This window comes from Capricornis sumatraensis, chromosome 7 (genome assembly GCF_032405125.1).
Source record: "Capricornis sumatraensis isolate serow.1 chromosome 7, serow.2, whole genome shotgun sequence".
In the NCBI taxonomy this organism is placed as follows: domain Eukaryota; kingdom Metazoa; phylum Chordata; class Mammalia; order Artiodactyla; family Bovidae; genus Capricornis; species Capricornis sumatraensis.
The window spans coordinates 13,524,166-13,547,151 of NC_091075.1; the positions used below are offsets into that span (position 1 = coordinate 13,524,166).

The following is a 22,986-nucleotide window of genomic DNA, read 5'->3' on the forward strand; positions in this document are numbered from 1 at the left end:
CTTGGAAGTGTTGCTCAGTCATGTCTGACTTCTTTGTAACCTCGTGGATTGTAGCCTGTCAGATTACTCTGTCCATGGAATGTTCCAGGCAATAGTGGAATGCATAGCCATTCCCTTCTCCAGGGATTGAACCCAGGTCTCCCGCATTGCAGGCAGATTCTTTACTACCTGAGCCACAAGGGAAGCCCCACACGTAAGCATAACCAACACTAATTAAAGGTTTTACAGTCCATTCATCACAACCCTGAAGAGATAAGATCAATTAATATTCTGTGTCTGTCACTACTATACATTCTCTAAGTTGAATGTTGCAGATACTGTATTATATTTATTATAAACATGCCTTTTTATTTAGTGCATTTCACTTTTAAAAAGTCAACTGTTATCTTTCCTTAGATTTTCAATTCAAGCTTTTTTATTGTCACAAATAAAAAGAAAATGTGCAAAATGATAATCTTAACAGCTATTTAATTTCCTTTGGCTCCTTACGTAGATTTTCATTAGCACCAACTAACAGATATGTGAAAACATCTTTGTCACCTAATTAAAAAGTGCAATATGAATATCTGTCAATGGCCAGCAGGGAAAGTACAACACAAAATGTTCTCCCTTCACTGGAAGTGGCTTCTTTTAAACTTGTTTAATATGAGAATATGTACTGAGCACACAAAGAACTCGATCCCTAGAGTCCATCCTCCCCAGTGCAGTCCCTGGTGTGTAAGATTCTTAAAATTATACTCATAGATTTCTATTAATTCATGCCCCTTTTTGTTTGGGTGGAATAATCACTATAAAGCATAAAGGAATGAGGCTTCCTGTTTCTTTTTTTTTTTAATTCCCATTATAGAAACCCAGACCCCAACATGGAGGCAGTTGGAAGGTCAGATCATTGCACATTCACTAATCGATGCTTTTAAGCTCTCAAGCTGTCAGGTTAGCTCAGTCTCAATCTCCAGTCAGTCACTCCAGGGTCCCACTGTCAATAAATGTGCCAAGCGTGATGTGGATTCCTGCTCGCCTGTGTGACCAAGGGAATGCTCAAAGAGCTGCAGCTCCTCTCTTTCCAGGCCAGTGTCTCTACGAGTAAAGAAACAGGGGAACAAAGCCACAGGGTGCTCACCTTAGGGAATTAGCACCTTGGTAGATTCTCGCTGGGCGATCATCTAACTCCCGCTTAGAAATGATGAGATCTGAATGTCTGTGACGTAAACAGAGCACGTGGTCTAGTGATACAAACACTGTAGATTCCATAAGTTGGTGCTGACACGGAGAATTACGGATTGTAACAGCAGGGGGCAGTGGGGCGCCTAGCTCAACCTATTCATTTTAGGCACCGAGAAGGTACAATTACTTGGCTATTAGGGACAAGTCAGAACTGAAGCTCAAGTTGCCTTATTAGTCCTGGAACTCCTGTTTAGTCCCAACCACACCAAGATGGTAGTTTTATGTTTAGAATAATAAATATACTTCTATCCTTGAGTGTCTATGTAGAACGAAATATCAGGAACACCTTGTGACTTCAGAAGCACAGGATGGAGTACTCTGTGAATTGATGCAAACAATGCTTTTGAAATACCTGTATAAGAAAAAGAAAGGTCTTTGCCTTCATGGAATTTACAAACCATTATAGCTCCTGGTTATGTGAACAAAATGACATCATAAATTTGTCTTCATATTTCCCCCTTTTTGTTCACTCTATACCTCATTTATGACTCTATTATTGCACTTACCATATGGTATTGCGGACACCTGTGCTTGTCATATACCAGCTCTTGCAAACCTTAAAGGGTAAGATGTTGGTAATCTAGAACCTAGCATTGTACCATAGCTACTGTCATTAAAATTATGCAAATGTATCAGCAAACACAGAGGGTGTGTGCGAAAAAGCAATAAGAGTGGCGCACTTGTTTCTTGGTAAGAGAAGGCATATAATGGGACATGACCTTGAGCAAATGCGAGCCAGTCAGGAAAGCTTTGTGAGCTGTCAGAGTAATTTGGGTTTGATAGGCAACAAGTGTGTTCTGAAGATGAGAGTGAAATACCTGTTTAAGTGTTGGCCAAAAAAGATTATACCAGAAGTTTTTGTGTGTTCTTTTCCGTGACAAATGAGAACGGGGAGGAGCTGCAGTTAGGTAATAATCTAGATATGAGAGAGGGAAGCGGGGGAAAAAGTGAGCCTTTAAAGAAAAAGTGTTAGAAATTGTTTGTGGGTGAGACCCTGAGATTACAGGAACTCTGATATATAAGTAATTACCCCCATAGCTGGGGAAATAAGAGTTCTATAATTTCATAGTCTTCACTTCCCTTTATTCATCTTTTCGCCTTTCTGGTGAAATAGCCAGAACAACTTTCATCACTTCACACTTGGAGCAGAGGCACAGATTTCATCATCATCTGATACATTTTTCCTAATCACCATGTGAATTTGTGTGTTACAGTACTACGTTTCTCTTCTTAATTCAGAATATTATTTAAACCTTTCAGAAATTCTTCCCAAATACTCAAGTAATTCCTCATGATTTTAATTCTTTTAGTATTTTAGCTATTTAGTTTACCATGAACCATTTCATTCTTTTGATCACACAAAAGACATCCAGAAATGGTGACGTAAGTCATGGATTTTTCTTTTCCCATCAATCAGTTGCAAATACAATCTTGTCAGGTGTCAAATTCTCCACACAAGTACCTTACTAAGGTTTCGTCATGGTAAAACTACTTGCAGATAGCAAAAGAAAAAAAAATGATAATTCTTTCATACTTGATGAATCAAAATCACCATCAGATAACTATTTTGAACCCCTAATTCAAGTATAACAATAAAAACTGAATTTTTTGTGTATGCCCTACAGAAATGTCTGATAACTTTTAACATACTATAAGTGAAACATTATATGAGACCAACCTATTAATAAGAGTTTAAAATACAGTTTCTTTCATTGAGTTGGTTATCCAGATTCCCTGATAGTATATTCATAAAACCATAAATAATAATATAAGGTATTGTATGCAAGAGTGTATAGTAATGTTGAGCTACAGGGTAAACTTGTCTCTTCCGCCTGGGGTCAACTGTGCTCTTGAGAATATTTTATGGGAAAATACAAATAGTGTGAATTTATTGAATAAAGATGGTGTAATATGGTGAAGAATGCACAGGTGTTTAGGATAAATCAGAGGTATTTTGTGCTTAAAGCAATTCTTGTGGCACTATTACCATGATCCACACATGAACCACAGGCCTCTTTCACCAATCTCACCCCCAGAGGTGGGCATTTATGCACCTTTGTAAATCAGACTGGACTTCCCAGATGGTACTAGTGGTAAAGAACCCACCTGGGTTCGATCCCTGGGTCAGGAAAATCCTCTGGAGGAGGGCATGGCAACCCACTCCAGTGGCGGGCTACAGTCCACAGGGCCCGAAGAGTCAGACACAAATGAAGCAACTTAGCATGCAGACACGAATCTGAGTACTTTAGCAGAAAAGTTTTCTGAATAAGAATCAGACTATTGCACAGGAATTCTGTGGAGAGGGCATTCATTGTGGATCAGTGGCACACAGAAAGGAAAAGCTTTTCCAAGGAGCTGTTGGACTCCCTGGCTTATATGATGGGCAGGTAGAATCGAGTCTTTGCAAAGATGGTGTGTGTCTCAGAGTTTCTCCATAAGGATTTGCTGACTGAAGCACTGAGGATACATATCCCTAAGCTATTAAAATTCTTCATCAGTGTATGTGGATTGTATTAGGCTTAAATGACTTTGAGAGACAAAACATTGAAAGTCACCAGCTTGTATGATGCAGACTGGAAAATAATTTTCTTTAAAGATGTGCACCTGGCAAAGTTTAGTAAGCAGAATAAAATTTAAAACAACACACCAAGATAGGTGGAAGCAGAAGAACTTGAAAAACAAAAACACCTTTCGTGGCATTCTCCTTTAAACACTGAGGTCAGACTAGCAGAAAGCAATTATAGGGAATGAAGAGAAAACCGATAACCTGGAAATGTTTCTAATTACCAAAATAATCCTTCTACCATGAGCACTGGGCAATTTTAATGTTTCGGCTATTAAGGTCTAGAGATCTCCTAGTTGTCTGGAAAAGACACATGACCTGAGAGAGGATTATCAGTCCAATTGATAATTCCATGGTGTCCTTTTCAGGGAAGGGTGTGGAGAAGCAGTGAGCAGAATAAATTATTGGTTAAAAAAAAAAAGGCAAGTAGGTTGGAATAACCAGATCTAATGAGAGCAAAAGTTATTTTCTTCATTCTATAAAACATGAATTTCAGGATCAGGACAATGGTGTGACTTTTTTAAAGTATGTCTCTAGCTTGATAGTAAATTTGAAATTTTTACTTAATTAGAGAGGGAAAATCTAAGTGCTCATACCCTTCTTAGTAACATGATTTCATCAGAATTTACTGCCCTTTCTAAGTCTAGTTAATCATCTCAGGGAATCTCGTGTCCACTCTACCTATATCTACCAAAAAGTAAATCTGCCTCACCTCATCATATATTCCATGTACAAAATCTACCTGATTCCCGTCTACCTGTGTGGGAGACACTTGCATGCATTTTCACTATGCTGGCACTGTTAGCATATACACTGCCTAAAGCAGCTTTAACTGAGTATTTTTCCAAAGTTTCAGCATATCTATTATGCTAGATACTAAAAACAGAAAATTAGAGTGTGTTACAGTTTCAGATATGTAGGGAACACTTAGATAAGGATATAATTGCTTTATAAGTTTCTGATCTTTAGGATTAAAACAATAACAATGGCACAAAGTATGAGAAAGTGCATGCAAATGCACCTCTTTTCTTATAATCATTGTAGCATCTTCTCCCCCTGCATCCCTTCTCTCATATGCACACACACACACACACACACATGCAATTTAACAGCAGAGACAACCCCAGCTTTGGATTTCAAATCTGAAACTAATGTCCTGTGTCACCTTCAGCAAGACCTAAATAAAACACCTTGCATCTCAGCTTCCTCAGCTATAAAGAAGGGATAATACTATCTGTCTTGCCAGGTTGCTTTGAGGATTAGAAATAATCTATATCAAGCAAGTGTCTGGAATATAGACGGTGATCAATAAAAGTTAGAAATTATGTTAGCTGTTATTCAGACAATAAAAGGAGAGTCAAAGTAGGAAAAGTCTAAACAAACATTTTCAGAATATAAAATAGGAAATGCAAACATCCTGTTATTAAAGCTGTGATTAACAGAGACAAGAAGGAACATACCAAGAAAAGAGATGAAAGAAGAAATATGGGCATCCCAATAGCCCTAAAATGGTCTAACATAGAAGGAATGAAGTTAGAAACAAAGTCTGTCCAGACCAGTGCATACAAATGCCACCAATTATAAAATACCTACAGGAAAAACTGAAGTAGTATAAATTGAATTAATAATAAAAACGTTTGGGACAGAAATATACCTGATAAGGAAACAGGTTGGAGTTTCTTCAGGCAAATTTGAAGCTATAGGCTATTCTACCAAATGATGCAAAGACTCCTCAGTTCGGTTCAGTTCAGTCTCTCAGTCGTGTCCGACTCTTTGTGACCCCATGAATTGCAGCACGCCAGACCTCCCTGTCCATCACCAACTCCTGGAGTTCACTCAAACTCACGTCCATCGAGTCGGTGGTGCCATCCAGCCATCTCATCCACTGTCGTCCCCTTCTCCTCCTGCCCCCAATCCCTCCCAGCATCAGAGTCTTTTCCAATGAGTCAACTCTTCGCATGAGGTGGCCAAAGTACTGAAGTTTCAGCTTTAGTATCATTCCTTCCAAAGAAATCCCAGGGCTGATCTCCTTTAGAATGGACTGGATGGATCTCCTTGTAGTCCAAGGGACTCTCAAGAGTCTTCTCCAACACCACAGTTCAAAAGCATCAATTCTTCGGCACTCAGCTTTCTTCACAGTCCAACTATCACATCCATACATGACTACTAGAAAAACCATAGCCTTGACTAGATGGACTTTTGTTGGCAAAGTAATGTCTCTGCTTTTCAATATGCTATCTAGGTTGGTCATAACTTTCCTTCCAAGGAGTAAGCAAACACTCCTATATAATCCTAATTCAGTTTATTTCTGGATATGTTTCTTCACATTGTATTATATTTAAACATAATCTAGATACATTTACTGCCTGCTCAGATGGCTTTTTTTAAATGCTATTTTATTTTAATTTATTTTTTAAAAAGCTTTTAATTTTGTGTTGGAGTATAACCGATTAACAACATTATGGTAGGTTCAGCTGAACAGCAAAGGGACTCAGCATACATATACATGTATCCATTCTCCCCCAGACTCTCCTCTTATCCTACTTTGGGATATTCTTGCTATTTGGCTACTGCAACTCATCCACTTCATTATTTTAGCACTTGATGTCTTTCAGTGTTCAACTCACGTATCACCCCAAGCCAGAGGACTTCCCTGATGACTAGAGCCAAAGCACTTCCTCCCATTTCTGTCTCTTTTTAAGAGCTTCCTGTCATATTAACTTCACTGCATTTCAGCACCCAGAATTATTTAATTCAAGTGTGTGTTTCTAGTAATAGTATGTAACATGCATACTAATAGTTGGATATATTTCCAATAATTATATTTAACTAGAATGTAAGTTCTCTGAAGAGGAGACCTCTGTCTTCTTGATTGCTGCACTCTAATACATAAGAGTAGCTTGATAATTATGGACTGAATGACTGATTAACTGTGATAGGATGGGCACCATAAACATTTGGTATAAGCATAGGCAAGTTTTGATACATGTTTGAAAACTAATGTAATATAAACTGCGTAGATATTTTACTTCTCAAACACCCACAAAAAATTCAGTCACAGATGATGTTCTTCATGGTGGCCCCAGAAGCTGTTTCTTGCTATTTACTCATATGATCACTGTAGAATTTAATCTTCATTTTCCTCATATTATCATTTAACTGAATAATTTACAAAGAAATTTAGTTTTCTACTAGATTTTAGATATTAAGCAATAGGAAAGCAGTGTCAATTGCCTATTCTTATTGCATTTCACCATATATAACTCAGCAAAGAACAAATCTCAGAATAGGTGTTCAGTTCATTTGCTCAAATGGTTTTCTTACAAAGTGGATGAGCAAACTGATTGATTTTTCAGTGCCGCTGTTGAAAGTCAAAATCTTTTGTGAGACCTCTCTTGGTTCTACATGTTTGACTAAACCTCTTTTCTTCTTTATCACAATATACGTGGCTTTGCCATTCAAACTTCTGCATGCAAAACTGATGAAACAAAACTTTCACAGAAATAGGCAGATTGATGATGTAAGACTTGGAAAGAGTTTGGCTCTCACACACAGAACATGGATAGACACTCATTTTGGCAGACAAAGACACTAATTATTTTAGTTGTACTTTCCCAGGAAATTACACTGATGGGAGTAAACTATAAAATAAAATTACCTGGTGCTAAGGTGGGCTTTCTTGGTGGCTCAGAAGGTAAAGAATCTGCCTGCAAAGCAGGAGACCTGAGTTTGATCCCTGTATTTGGAAGATTCCTTGGAGAAGGGAATGGCAACTCACCCCTGGAGAGTATTCTTGCCTGGAGAGTTCCATGGACAGAGGAGCCTGGCCGGCTACAGTCCACAGGGTCACAAAGAGTTGGACACAACTGAGCTACTAACACACTGGCACACTAGCAAGATGTTACAGTACTTCTATATTCAAATTTAGAGGAATCAAGGGATTATTTATATTGTGTGCATGCTCAGTCACTCAGTCTGATTCTGTGACCCAGTGGACTATAGCCCACCAGGCTTCTCTGTCCGTGTAATTTTTCAGGCAAGCATACTGGAGTGAGTTACCATTTCCTTCTCCAGGGGATCTTCCCAACCCAGGGATCGAACCTGTGAGTCCTGCATCTCCTGCATTGGCAGGTGCATTCTTTACCATTGCCCCACCTTGGAAGCACTTTAAGTATAATATATGTGAAAAAAAAGAAGATCCATGAATAAACTGAATTAGGATTATATAGGAGTCTTTGGATCATATGGTAGAAGAGTCCATAGCTTCAAGTTTGCCTACATCTCATGCATCCCAGAAGTCTAGCCATCCAACTCTGAGAAGGGTCAGTCACCTTAGTTGCTGGTGCTTCTGACAAGGAGCAGGAAGTCAGATCTCAGGATGAATATCTGCAATAAACCAGTCCATCAGCAAGCGTAATCTCTTTCTGCTGCTCCAGTTGCCTAACTAAACAAAGGGAAAAAAAAGAGTTTATAGGAAATTACAGAATAAACTTCCCAGGTGGTGCTAGTGGTAAAGAACCTGCCTGCCAATGCAGGAGACACAATAGAGGTGGGTTTGATCCCTGGATTGGGCAGATTCCCCTGAAGTAGGAAATGGCAACCTGGTTCAGTATTCTTGCCTGGAAAATCCCATGGACAGTGGAGCCTGGCGGGTTACAGTCCAGGGGGTTGCAAAGAGTTGGACACGACTGAACGACTGAGCCCAGAGAGTAAGCACTTTTTTTTTATAGAGAACAATTTAATGTTTTTTACTGTATTAACTCATTTAATGTTCTCAATAACTGTGCCAGGTAAACAATATCAATCATGATTTATTTAATGGATAAGAAACCTGAAGTCCAGAGAGTTTGGGAAAATTGCTTAAGACACAAGCCTCCTGAGCTCACACTTTTAACTACGGAGCTCTGCTGCCCCACCAAAATAAATAGGAATGATTTATGACAGATATTAGCTTCAGTGAGAAGAACTGGCAAGATTTTGACCCTGAATTGTAGGAAAAAAATAAGTGTTGCCCAGAAATATAAATAATTCAAAGATTCACAAGTGGGTATGAGTATATCTATAATAGTGAATACAGCAGGACGGAAGCTTCGGTTGGTGTTGTCATTTATTAACTCAGTGCCAGTCTCTCAGTCCTGTCTGACACTTTGCAACCCCACAGACTGTAGCCCACCAGTCAGTCTCCTCTGTGTCCATGGAATTTTCCAGGCAAGAATACTGGAGTGGGTAGCCATTTCCTCCTCCAGGGGATCTTCCCAACCAAGGGATCAAACCCAGGTCTCCTCCACTGCAAACAGAGGCCCATGAACAGGTTTGAAGTATTTGTTGCCGATTCACCATGAGACTAAAAGATTGTGCCAACATATAAACAATCTATATCAAAACCAACTGGTTGCTTCATCCAGAATCTTTTTTTTTTTTTTTTCCTGCAGTGAAATGTTCTTGTTGAAGCATGCAGTACAGTAATTCATATTGTGACACAAATTTTTTATCTTCTCTCAAGAATCACAGTGAGAATATGGCAATGTTGCTATAAGGATGGCATTCCAAAAATACAGGGGCTAAACAGAAAGATATTTCTCACTCATATAACTATCTGGAAAATGGGCAGGCAGTCTAGGAGACTTAGACAGCTCTGTTCTACATGATTATCCAGGGCCCCAATTTGGCAGGTATTCAACATATATACAGTCTCCACTTCTAAGTCCAAGGCACGTGGTGCAATTGTAGCCATATTACAGCTGGCAGTAAGTAGAAAAGGGGAAATCTAGGGAGAGTGACTTTAAGATACTTTTACATCATTTTGTCTTACTTAAACTGGAGTGACTCATATGAAGGTAGCTAAATTCAAGAGATTATGAAATATAATCTCTAGCTGGAAAGCCAGAGACTAAACAAAATAGTGATGTTTTGTTATACAAAGAAGAAAAGGAGACAAGCTAGTTTAGCCTTCTCTGCTATAGTGGAAATTATGTTCAGAGAGTTAAGCTGAAGTTAGACTATGGAGAATCTGAGACTGAATACTGAATTAAAACATTGCAGAAAATAGAAACACTAGTATAAATAAAATAAATTTCAGTTGTTATGTAAAATAGATAAGAACTGTTGCACTTATTGGCTTGTAATCAGCTCCTTTATCAGAGTTTCTATAGATGAATTCATCGACAAATTCAAGATGTATAAGAGAACCTTTTGTGAGGCGAATTCTCACAGGTTGCATACATAACTGGCATTTTTTTATTACGCTATACTCTTGTTCCAGTGAAAGATGGCGATGGAAAATGCATCAATTCTGTGATAAGGATCTGGTTCAATGATTTATCGAGGAAACACTTTCAGGAAAAGCTTATAAGGGAAAATGTGGAACAGGAAAAAGCTGAGCATGATGTAGTCTTAGAAAAGTCAGGCCTCGACTAGATCTGCAGGGAAAGAGCTAATCACACAAATTGTCTGACCTTGAAGCAAGCTGGTCAGGCTGTCACACCCCTGAATCAGCCAATCACTGGACACAGGCCATCTCTGGAAAGTGGCAAGGGACGCATGACTTCCTGTCTAGTGGCTTCTATTTGACAAGGCAGTACTCAGTCTCCCCAGCTGGTCAGAAATAGGGTGTTTCCTTCAGTGGAGGAAAAGGCATTCAACCTCTACCACTGCCCCATCCACACCTTGTACCACAAAGTTATACCTGCTTCTCATAGTACACTCACTCACCCAGGCACAATTTTTCCACAATTGTGAACATAATTCCTGGGAAAACCTATGAGAGGAAGGTCATTAGGAGAAACTGCAGCCTCATTGCTGCAGCCAATTCCAAAGCTGAAACCAACGCACATTTTCTCCATATTCTCCCACATCTATATCCCTACTCTGGCTTTCCTCCTCCTGTGGGTAGCAGTTCTGCTGGTATGGAAGGCTGACCTGGTGTGTCAAGTAGTTTCAGGACCAACTTCAGTAGCAGCAGCTTTAGTTTGTCCCACTAATTCTTTTCGTGTAATTTTCTCTGGGAATTATGACAGAGGAAGGCTATGCCTGGATAAAGATAACTTATGAAGAACTGTACCAAAAAGATCTTCACGACCCAGTTAACCATGATGGTGTGATCACTACCTAGAGCTAGCCATCTGGGAATGTGAAGTCAAGTGGGCCTTAGGAAGCATCACTACAAACAAAGCTAGTGGAGGTGATGGAATCCCAGTGGCGCTCTTTCAAATCCTGAAAGATGATGCTGTGAAAGTGCTGCATTCAGTATGTCAGCAAATTTGGAAAACTCAGAAGTGGCCACAGGACTGGAAAAGGTCAGTTTTCATTCCAATCCCAAAGAAAGGCAATGCAAAAGAATGCTCAAACTACCACACAATTGCACTCATCTCACACGCTAGTAAAGTAATGCTCAAAATTCTCTAAGCCAGGCTTCAGCAATAATGTGAACCGTGAACTTCCAGATGTTCAAGCTGGCTTTAGCAAAGGCAGAGGAACCACAGATCAAATTGCCAACATTCACTGGATCATCAAAAAAGCAAGAGAGTTCCAAAAAACATCTATTTCTGCTTTGTTGACTATGCCAAAGCCTTTGACTGTGTGGATCATAATAAACTGTGGAAAATTCTGAAAGAGATGGGAATACCAGACCACCTGTCCTGCGTCCTCAGAAATCTGTATGCAGGTCAGGAAGCAACAGTTAGAACTGGACATGGGACAACAGACTGGTTCCAAATAGGAAAAGGAGTACGTCAAGGCTGTATACTGTCACCCTGCTTATTTAACTTCTATGCAGAGTACATCAAGAGAAAAACTGGGCTGGATGAAGCACAAGCTGGAATCAAGATTGCCGAGAGAAATATCAATAACCTCAGATATGCAGATGACACCACCCTTATGGCAGAAAGTGAAGAAAAACTAAAGAGCCTCTTAAAGTGAAAGAGGAGAGTGAAAAAGTTGGCTTGAAGCTCAACATTCAGAAAACGAAGATCATGGCATCTGGTCCCATCACTTTATGGCAAATACATGAGGAAACATTGGAAACAGTGGCTGAATTAATTTTGGAGGGTTCAGTTCAGTTCAGTTCAGTTCAGTCGCTCGGTTGTGTCCGACTCTTTGCGAGGGTGGGGGCTCCAAAATCACTGCAGATGTTGATTGCAGCCATGAAATTAAAAGACGCTTACTCCTTGGAAGGAAAGTTATGACCAACCTAGACAGCATATTAAAAAGCAGAGACATTACTTTGACAACAAATGTCTGTCTAGTCAAGGCTATGTTTTTTCCAGTAGTCATGCATGGATGTGAGAGTTGGACTATAAAGAAAGCTGAGCACTGAAGAACTGAAGCATTTGAACTGGGTGTTGAAGAAGACTCTTGAGTGTCCCTTGGGCTGCAAGGAGATCCAACCAGTCCATCCTAAAGGAGATCAGTCCTGGGTGTTCATTGGAAGGACTGATGCTGAAGCTGAAACTCCAATACTTTGGCCACCTAATGTGAAGAGCTGACTCATTTGAAAAGACCTTATGTTGGGAAAGATTGAGGGCAGGAGGAGAAGGGGATGACAGAGGATGAGGTGGTTGGATGTCATCACCGACTCAATGGACATGAGTTTGAGTGAACTCCGGGAGTTGGTGATGGACAGGGAGGCCTGGCATGCTGCAGTCCATGGGATCGCATAGTCGGACACAACTGAGCGACTGAACTGAACTGAGCTTATGAAGTATACTGTGGTAAACTCTTGTCTGGTGCCCAACCTAGCCCTAATCGGGCTGTGGTGGCCATGCTTTCTCAATTATAGTTAGAATTGGGCATAGAAGTATCAGCAAGTAACCTAGTGATTTGAACACCAAGGATATTTCTCCCTGTATAGTAGCGGTTCTACTTATGTTGATCAGGGTCAATTGCCCCTGTGAGGATTGTAATTCATTTCCATGCCTGCTGGTCTACGCACACAAGGAGTCCAAAGTGAATGGACATAAGCTGCAACATTTAGGTGGTGATCCTCTTCCTGGGCCTCCTGCTTGGGTCTCCCCTCCTTTGTGAACCAGAGCTTCTAGAACCACAGACTTTAAAGTTGTAAGATGGAAAGCACAAATACTCCAAATAAGCACTGCAAATGATGGTGAATAGGTCACTCTTACATCCACTCCTTAATTCCTGGACACAACTATACTACCATTTGGAGACACAGAACCAGCCAATAGCTTTTAATTTAAGAGGTATGGTGTGTATCTAAAAGCTGGTACCTCAACTGCCTCTTTCCTGTGGTCCTTCACTCCTCTGTCAGGTCAGCATCTCCGGGTAGTGAGGCATGATAAGACCAGTGACTCCCATGGGAAGAAGCCTACTATCACACTTCCTTTGTCAGGAGTGGTCCCCTTTAACCAAAGCAATATTATGTGAACTACCATATCAGTGAGTTAGACATTCCTTGAGGCCTTGCATAGTGATGATGGCCAAGGCTATGTAAACTGGGAGAAGCAAATTCGTACTCTGAATATGTTCCAGCTGGGATCAGGATGAGTCACTGCCCTTTTCAGAATGGATGTGTCCAACATAATCAATTTTCTACCAAGTGGTAGAAGAGTGCTGTTTCTGGAACTTAGAAGTGGTCTCTTACTAACAGGTCAGGTACTCGGCAGTGGCTCTTACTAAAGCAGACTTGGGGAAAGGAAGCCCAGGAATGGTTTCCAAATTGCTTTCACAGATTCTCCATTCATCAGTTCAGTTCAGTTCAGTTCAGTCGCTCAGTCGGTTTGACTCTTTGTGACCCCATGAATCGCAGCATGCCAGGCCTCCCTGTCCATCACCAACTCCTGGAGTTCACTCAGACTCGCGTTCATCGAGTCAGTGATGCCATCCAGCCATCTCATCCTCCGTCATCCCCTTCTCCTCCTGCCTCCAATCCCTCCCAGCATCAGAGTCTTTTCCAATGAGTCAACTCTTCGCATGAAGTGGCCAAAGTACTGGAGCTTCAGCTTTAGCATCATTCCTTCCAAAGAAATTCCAGGGCTGATCTCCTTCAGAGTGTACTGGTTGGATCTCCTTGCAGTCCAAGGGACTCTCAAGAGTCTTCTCCAACACCACAGTTCAAAAGCATCAATTCTTCAGCGCTCAGCTTTCTTCACAGTCCAACTCTCACATCCATACATGACCGCATTAAAAACCATAGCCTTGACTAGACGGATCTTAGTCAGCAAAGTAATGTCTCTGCTTTTGAATATAATATCTATGTTGGTCATAACTTTCCTTCCAAGGAGTAAGTGTCTTTTAATTTCATGGCTGGAATCACCATCTGCAGTGATTTTGGAGCCCCCCAAAATAAAGTCTGACACTGTTTCTACTGTTTTCCCATCTATTTCCTATGAAGTGATGGGACCGGATGCCATGTTATTCGTTTTCTGAATGTTGAGCTTTAAGCCAACTTTTTCACTCTCTTCTTTCACTTTCATCAAGAGGCTTTTTAGTTCCTCTTCACTTGATAAGGGTGGTGTCATCTGCATATCTGAAGTTATTGATATTTCTCCCGGCAATCTTCATTCCAGCTTGTGTTTCTTCCAGTCCAGCATTTCTCATGATGTACTCTGCATAGAAGTTAAATAAGCAGGGTGACAATATACAGCCTTGACGTACTCCTTTTCCTATTTGGAACCAGTCTGTTGTCCCATGTCCAGTTCTAACTGTTGCCTCCAAACTTGCATATAGGTTTCTCAAGAGGCAGGTCAGGTGGTCTGGTATTCCCATCTCTTTCAGAATTTTCCACAGTTTATTGTGATCCACATAGTCAAAAGCTTTGGCATAGTCAATGAAGCAGAAATAGATGTTTTTCTGGAACTCTCTTGCTTTTTCCATGATCCAGAGGATGTTGGCAATTTGATCTCTGCTTCCTCTGCCTTTTGTAAAACCAGCTTGTACATCAGGGAGTTCACGGTTCATGTATTGCTGAAGCCTGGCTTGGAGAATTTTGAGCATTACTTTACTAGCATGTGAGATGAGTGCAATCATGCAGTAGTTTGAGCATTCTTTGGCATTGCCTTTCTTTGGGATTGGAATGAAAACTGACCTCTTCCAGTCTTGTGACCACTGCTGAGCTTTCCAAATTTGCTGGCATATTCAGTGCAGCACTTTCACAGCATCATCTTTCAGGATTTTAAACAGCTCAACTGGAATGCCATCACCTCCACTAGCTTTGTTTGTAGTGATGCTTTCTAAGGCCCACTTGACTTCACATTCCAAGATGTCTGGCTCTAGATTAGTGATCATATCATCATGATTATCTGGGTCATGAAGATCTTTTTTGTACAGTTCTTCCGTGTATTCTTGCCACCTCTTCTTAATATCTTCTGCTTCTGTTAGGTCCAGACCATTTCTGTCCTTTATCGAGCCCATCTTTGCATGAAATGTTCCCTTGGTATTTCTAATTTTCTTGAAGAGATCTCTAGTCTTTCCCATTCTGTTGTTTTCCTCTATTTCTTTGCATTGATTGCTGAAGAAGGCTTTCTTATCTCTTCTTGCTATTCTTTGGAACTCTGCATTCAGATGCTTATATCTTTCCTTTTCTCCTTTGCTTTTTGACTCTCTTCTTTTCACAGCTATTTGTAAGGCCTCCCCAGACAGCCATTTTGCTTTTTTGCATTTCTTTTCCATGGGAGTGGTCTTGATCCCTGTGTCCATTCATATACCTATTGTTTCAGAGCTGGATTGGCTGAGGACAGAGGTTAGTGACATGTGGGAATGCTGGGAACTGGCTGAATGATCTGACTGCTGGGTTGTGCAGCACTTCTACATTGGATACTCTCTGGTGTGCATTCATGGGCAATACAAAGATCATCACATTTCTAGACAGCATATTAAAAGGCAAATACATCATTTTACCGACAAAAGTCCATCTCATCAAAGCTATGATTTTTTCAATATTCATGTATGGATGCTAGTGTTGGTTCATAAAGAAGGCTGAGTGCTAAAGAATTGATGCTTTTGAACTGTGTTTTTGGAGAAGACTCTTGAGAGTCCCTTGGACAGCAAGGAGATCAAACCAGTCAATCCTAAAGGAAATCATTCGTGAACATTCATTGGAAGGACTGATGCTGAAGCTGAAGCTCCATTACTTTGGCACCTGATGTGAAGAGCCTACTCATTGGAAAAGACCCTGATGCTGAAAAAGACTGAAGGCAGGAGAAGAGGGGGGCAACAGAGGATGAGATGGTTGGATGGCATCACTGAATTAATGGACATGATGTAGAGGCATCAGTGAGACCATGATAGGTAACATGGGATCTGGGCACTTACTTGTAAGGTTTACTTGTAGCCTTCATATCTTCTTGAAATCAGTTCCAGCTGTATCACTCCATCTTATAATGAATAGCTGCTGGGTGTACTTGAACTTATGACTTGGTTGTTCTGTCACTATTAAACTTATGATAGTGAATTGTGAACACATGATTACTTTGAAAATCCATGACAAACATAATCTCTTCCAGGGCCCAGTAGCATACCAGGAGCTACTGTTTGAATGATGTGCTACAGAACCTCAAGGGTAAACACTGTGATTCTCCTCTGGGACCTGAACAGAACTCTTTTTGGTGTCCTTTTATACCACAGAGGCCACAGTACCAAGGGTCTGCCACAATGCATGGCCCAATTGGGAGGACTGCTTAGACTTCAGACTTACCTCTTGCAGGGCTCTTTCTTGTTCTGGGTTCCACTCAAAATCAGCAGGTTTCTGCATCATTCAGTCGGTGACTCAGAGAAGTATTTCCTAGGTCCAAAAAAAAAAAAAAAAATGTGTCCCAAACCCAAAGAAGCCTATCGAGCCTTGTGCTTCTATCTTAGTGAAAGTGAAAGTGTTATTCACTCAGTCGTGTCCAACTCTTTGAGACCCCATGGACTGTAGTCCCCCAAGTTTCTCTGTCCATGGAATTCTGTAGGCAAGAATACTGGAGTGAGTTGCCATTCTCTCCATCAGGGGATCTTCCCAAGCCAGGGATCAAACCCAGGTCTCCTGCATGGCAGGCAGATTCTTTATTGTCTGAGCCACCAGGGAAGCCCCTCTATCTTAGTAGCAGGAATTGCAAAGTACAATACTCGCCTTTTACTTTGGAAGGCCTGTCACCACAGGCTTCAGGCCACTGGGCCTCTAAAAACCAACCAAGTTGATAGGCTCCTGAAACTTGGCTGGTTTAGTGAAAATATTCTTCAGAGGAACTTGGGTGACATAATATTAGAGCAGATATGGATTAAAAAATTATTTAAGTATGTAAATATGAACCATAAATGATTATCTTATGCCATTTTTAAATTTGAATAATACATGTAAAATTATAATTGTTTTAATGATCAACATGTTTTTTAGAAAGAATTTTGTGAAAATAATTTTTGAAGATATTTATTAATTAGATTACCAATATGATAAAACCATTTTGTCAGTCAATAGATATTTTAAAAGTGGTATCACTATCATTTACCCTTTTTTAAAAGGTCATTTATTTATTTATGGCTGTCCTGGGTCTTTGTCGCTTTGCACGGGCTTTCTCTAATTGTGGCCAGCAGGGGCTACTCTTGGCGCAGCACACAGGCTCTTCATTGCAGGGACATCTCCTGTTGTGGAGCACAGGCTTTAGGGCACACAGGCTTCAGCAGTTGTGCCACATGGGTTCAGTAGTTGCAGCTCGTGGGCTGCAGAGTACAGACTTGGTGGCTGTGGCACACGGGTCACATGCTTCCCAGACTGGGGACTGAACCAGTGTCTCTTGCATTGGCAGGTGGATTCTTATCCACTGAACGACTAGGGAAGTCCTTAGGACTCTTAATTCTCAAGTGCCATGAACTGGATGGTAAATTTGGACCTCTCGACTTGAACAGAATGGAGGCTGGTATAAGAGAGAGTTGAGATGGGGATAAAATTGGATGTGTGGCTATGTCGGGTCATTTCCTCACCACGTCTGTGCAGCAGTGACACACACACAATGTAAATTATTGTTTAGGAGGAAAGTAGGGGCTAGAAATAATGATCTACATGGTATCTGCTTGTGGAATATGGCCAAACTATGCGATTATCTGGATCAGCAGAGAATATAGCATGTAGTGTAAAAAGGGAAGAAAAAGTTGGCCAAGTCCAGAGTTCAAGGATGACTTCCCAGCCCTCTAGAGAAAAACAAGTAGGAATAATTAGGGCAGAGCACAGATATCTGAAAACCTGAGTTCAAACCAGGCAGAGACAAGCTAAGGATCAGGTATACAGATGTAAAACGTGAATTCAGAGGTGAGGTGGAATCTCAGGAGTTAGAACACCAAGCCAAGCCTGAGAAGAGACTGGATGCAGAGTTCTAGCCTTGAAGGAAAGGAAGGTGCCGTTTTAGAAGGAAGCAATTTGAAAATCAGAACCAGAACAAGGTCTAACTCCTAGCTTAAAGGTATCAGGCAAGAATTTGATTCTGTGGTTTGACAATTTTTATGGAACAGAGCCAGGTATTGATTACACGATAAGATTCATTATTCTTCCTTCTTGCAGAATCCATGTGACGATAAAAGACATAAAGACATATGGTCCAGAGAGAAAACTTGTGACCACTTACCAAAATTCCTTGTAATCGGGCCACAAAAAACAGGTAAGACTAACCAACTGTGCAGTTTATGGGGTTTTTTGTGTTTGTTTTGTCAGAAAACACAGTGTCATATAGTATTTGATTAAGTTTGCCTTGTTGAAATATTTAGACAGCCATTCAAGTTCATTATTGAATTTCTCTTCATCCCTATGGATCATCTTTATGTCATGATCCTCAAAGGGACCCTAAAGTTGCTCATTTAATTAATTAAGACTTATGGACTAAATTTTTAAGTGTGAATTTTAAAGCTGTTCAACAGACACATTTTTGACTACTTTGAGCTTATATGTCACAGTTGTGGTATCTGATTTTTAATTTCTACCTTTTTTTATGGCTTTGCCTAATCAACTGCTGAATTAAGTTATAAAAGAAAACTTTAGCTTCATTCAAACTATTTTATACTGCATATCAACCTTGAATTGATTTTTTTCAGAACCACTGTCATTATCACCTTCAAATATTCTACCTGTGTGGTTTGTTTGTTCCTTTGCTTGTTTTCAAATAATCTTTATGTATACATATGGTTTGGATTTATTTTCTGATGCACCTTAGGCTTATTAGGCAGCTTTTCCCCGTGATATTTTCTCATGTGCTGAAGGACATGTGTATAACAATGCAGTAAAAGACAGTGACAGTATTTCGCCGATGAGATGACACTTTCAATTAGACTATTTCATACTTTCTTCAGCATGTGACAGCTTTATATACTTTGCTCATGTCCTGATTAATTAAACTTTTTATTGACTTGCTATATTTTGAATTCACAACTCTGACTAGAAGCATTTTCATCAGTGAGTGCACAAACCATAACACAAAACAAACAGTCACAATAAATAAGCCTGGCCCAGATGCAGATATTTGTAATACAAGCAAGTAGATCATTTTAAAGGCTGTGGGAAAAATTTCCAGACTATTAGATATTGGCTGTTGAAATCTTTTCTTCCTCCAGTAATATAAACTGTGTTGCAACAATAAGTTACACGTGTGCAGGGAGAGAAAAAATGCAGCACGTATTTTCATATATATCAATTTTCTTATTGTTCTTGTTATTTAAAATATTCATTAATTTTCCACCAACTCCCTCACAGCTGTTCTCACACTGGAATGACGACTAAAGAAAGCATTTCTATGTTGTAAAATTATGTTGAAATTTTAATTTAAAATCATATCTTCTATCATTTGTCATTGAATATTACTACTTCTTAGCTCTACTAGAACACTCCAGGTTAGTAAGTATAAATCTAGTTTTCCTCTTTGCTGGTTGTATTTATAAAGACAATAACTTATACCTTTAGATTTTCATATTTGACCTACCAATGTGGAAATGATAAAGCTTTTAGCTTGTTTGAGCTTTCCCAAGAGGAACAAACAAGTCAAAGAAGTTGGATGATGATTTTTAATCTGCTAAAAAATGAAATCTCCTTAAGGGCATTTATTAAATTTTGCCCTGCCATTTCACCAGGAGCCACCATTCTGGCTTTCTAGGGGCCCTAAGATCTCTTGTTACTTTCTTTATCTACACAGTTCTCTGCGGTCTCTTGTTCCAGATCCCCAGCTGCTGTCATTATTGTTCTGCCAGTCCACCCGGGTAGTTCATTCCACGCTCTCCTAGGGTTGGGAAATCCAACAAAGTCTCCTGTGAGCACCACGTTACAAAACGAAATAACCTTTTCCATAAGGGAAGTTTTGATTTATGAGAGCCAGTCATTTCGTGGTCCTTCCTGCTCTGGCCCTCAGTTTCTGCCTTAACCTAGGTTTAGCTGCGACACTCGTGCCTTCTGTGATGTCATCCACTCAGTGGTTGATGTCAGCCAGTCTGTTCAGCCTAGTGCCTCATTATCAGGCTTGTCAGGGCAGGACAGTCAACTGGCTGTCTTCCACAATCTTGCACCCGTCCTTCAGCCTTTCAGGAAATACTTACAGTTTTAAGGTACAATCTTAGAAAATGCTTCCTCCTGGAAGCCTTCTCTGACTGCCCAAGTCTAAATTACCCATTTTCTCCTGTATCGGAAAAGCACTCTACTCTTCTCTCATCATGGTACCTCCCTCACCTGTTTACTTGACTCAAATCCACAAATACACTTAAAGTCTACTGAGGCCAGCAAATATGTTTTTCTTATCAAAAGTTATCACCAATCATTACTCATTACTACAGTGAGTTGTTCAGAGTTGCACTGGTCGACATCTGTTGAATAGTTTGATTAACTTTAATTGATTTGAACATAGTGTTAATTGAGTTTCAGGTATTGTGCTGGATGTCTTTGATACTTTAGCCATTCATCTGACTTCAGCAGGGAAATCTAATCACCCAGTTTCTGAATTTCTCCCCTAGCTGTATCAACCTACTTAACTTTGACTATGTACTCAGATTAAATGAAATGTTTAGGTCAATAGAACCATGAAGACTAATATAAGAACACAAATAATTGCCACATGAAATACACTTAACTGCTTTTTAGGAAATCATTTTGACACTGGAATGATTTGGTCTTGCATATTACTTTTTTGAGCAAAAATTTTGCTAAATATTTGTCTTAGGACTTCCCTGGTGATCCAGTGGTTACCACTCTGCACTTGCAGTGCAAGGAAGCCTGGATGTAATCCCTTGTTGAGGAAACTAAAATTCCACATGCTATTCCGCATGCCTCCACCCATAATAATAATAAAGTATTTATCTTGTCTTTTATTGCTAAATAACATTTTGTCTCTTTTTTTTTTGTAATAGGAACAACAGCACTTTATTTATTTCTTCTTATGCACCCTTCCATCATCAGCAATCTCCCTAGTCCCAAAACATTTGAAGAAGTCCAATTCTTTAATGGAAACAACTACCACAAAGGAATTGACTGGTAAGAAAAATAACAAAAAACAAAGTCCATTATTAGCACATGCTCATTCATAGATGAGCAATTATAGGTGTATGCAAGACATCTACATAATTACAGAATAAATTTGTTATGTTTAATTCTACCATAGTGAATTAAAAATTAATTTATAATGATGATATGTTTAATCAGTGTTGCCTATAATTTGATTTGGACAGTGCAATAATGATAATATTTTTCTGGTAAATTAATATGATTGAATAAAGAGGATTATGGAATATTTTCATCAGAATTATTCATAAGGATATTTAAAATTCTCCTTAAGCATATTATTATTTCACTGAGTCTAGAGTTGTTTTTTTTTTTACTAACTACATAATTTGTCTTCACAACAATGCCTGAGAAAACAAATCAAAAGGTTGTTTTCTTTTATACTCTGTGCCTTGTATCTTCATTAAACACATAGATGGTAAATGTTGTATTATAATCTAAGCTGATATTTGTCATGCAAATACCAGAGCATTTCTAAAACCATATTAATGCTAGTCACACAAGTGCATAAGAGGAAAATTACTTTGTACTTAATAAGTTATGAAAATTTTAAAATCACAATATTATCCCTAAACTAAAACGGAATAAACCTGATACTATAACTGATGTTCACTCTGGTGTTTTTTTCTAGCCATGTCCCAATTTTCTAAGGAAAATATGGCCCTGATTTCCAAATTCCAGTATATAAAGCAAATATCCCCTGAGGTAAACTCCCCTCACTGCATACCTGGCTAGCATGTACTGATAGCTCAGTGGGTAAGGAATCCGCCTGCAATGCAGAGACCAAGGAGAAGTGGGTTGGATCCCTGGGTCAAGACAATCCCCTGGAGGAAGGCACGGCAACCCACTCCAGTATTCTTGCCTGAAAAATTCCATGGACAGAGGAGCCTTGTGGGCTACAGTCCAAAGTGTCACAAAGAGTCAGACACGACTAAACAACTTAACATAGCATGTAATGTTATGTCAACATCACATGTGAATCTGTCCTCACGAAAAGCTCATTCTTTTAAGACGCAACTAGGATGAGAGAGGGGCCAAGGCAATGGCAGTGAGCAGATTTGAGTTCCCGTTATGAGTATCGACATGTCCACTCTGCAGCTAGGATTGCACTATTTTGTCTTATTTAAAAAGACTAAATGAATTTGGAAATTGCATGCAAGTTACTGAAGGCAGAGCAGCAATTTCCTCTTATCTATGAGCTCAAATAGAATGCGAATTGTTAAGCAGGAATATAGATGAGACTTTTCACCACTTCACATTTGGGAAACATAATAACAAATGTCAAAGAGGAAAATAAGTATCTTATATGAATTCTTAATTGCTCTCATTATTTATTTCTAGAACATTTGAGGGTTAGAGAAGTGGTGAGCTGTAAGGAGGGTTACACACATAATTAATGCCTTGCACTGAATTAACCTCTGAACATATTGAATCTATAAGCTACACAAGGAGGACTGTTCCGACAGCATATGGAGGGGTGAACCTGCCGAGGCTCCACAGGATCAACTGGCAGGAAATATCTCCTTAATTACTCCAGATAGACTATAATGTGTTCACATTGCTATACACACTACAAATTATGCAGAAGTTAAAAAGGAGGAAAGCAACTATGCCCTAATCTGCCTAGTATTTTATAGCTATTCTGACTTACACATTTTCCTCTTTTGTGCACTTTAATCTCAATTTAAGAATTTAGCATTCAAGTGTGCAAACATAAATTTACTATTTTAAAATATTTACT

General features: G+C 39.6%; 1 protein-coding gene across 2 annotated transcripts in view; it reads left to right on the plus strand.

Moving 5' to 3' along the window:
- Positions 1-22,986, plus strand: part of LOC138082057 (bifunctional heparan sulfate N-deacetylase/N-sulfotransferase 4) — a 281,384-nt gene that overhangs the window by 239,469 nt on the left and 18,929 nt on the right. For both annotated transcript variants that reach the window (XM_068975277.1, XM_068975278.1), the window contains exons 7-8: positions 18,276-18,372; positions 21,095-21,218. In XM_068975277.1, the coding sequence (XP_068831378.1) occupies positions 18,276-18,372; positions 21,095-21,218 (221 nt within the window). The remainder of the gene's footprint in view (positions 1-18,275; positions 18,373-21,094; positions 21,219-22,986) is intronic.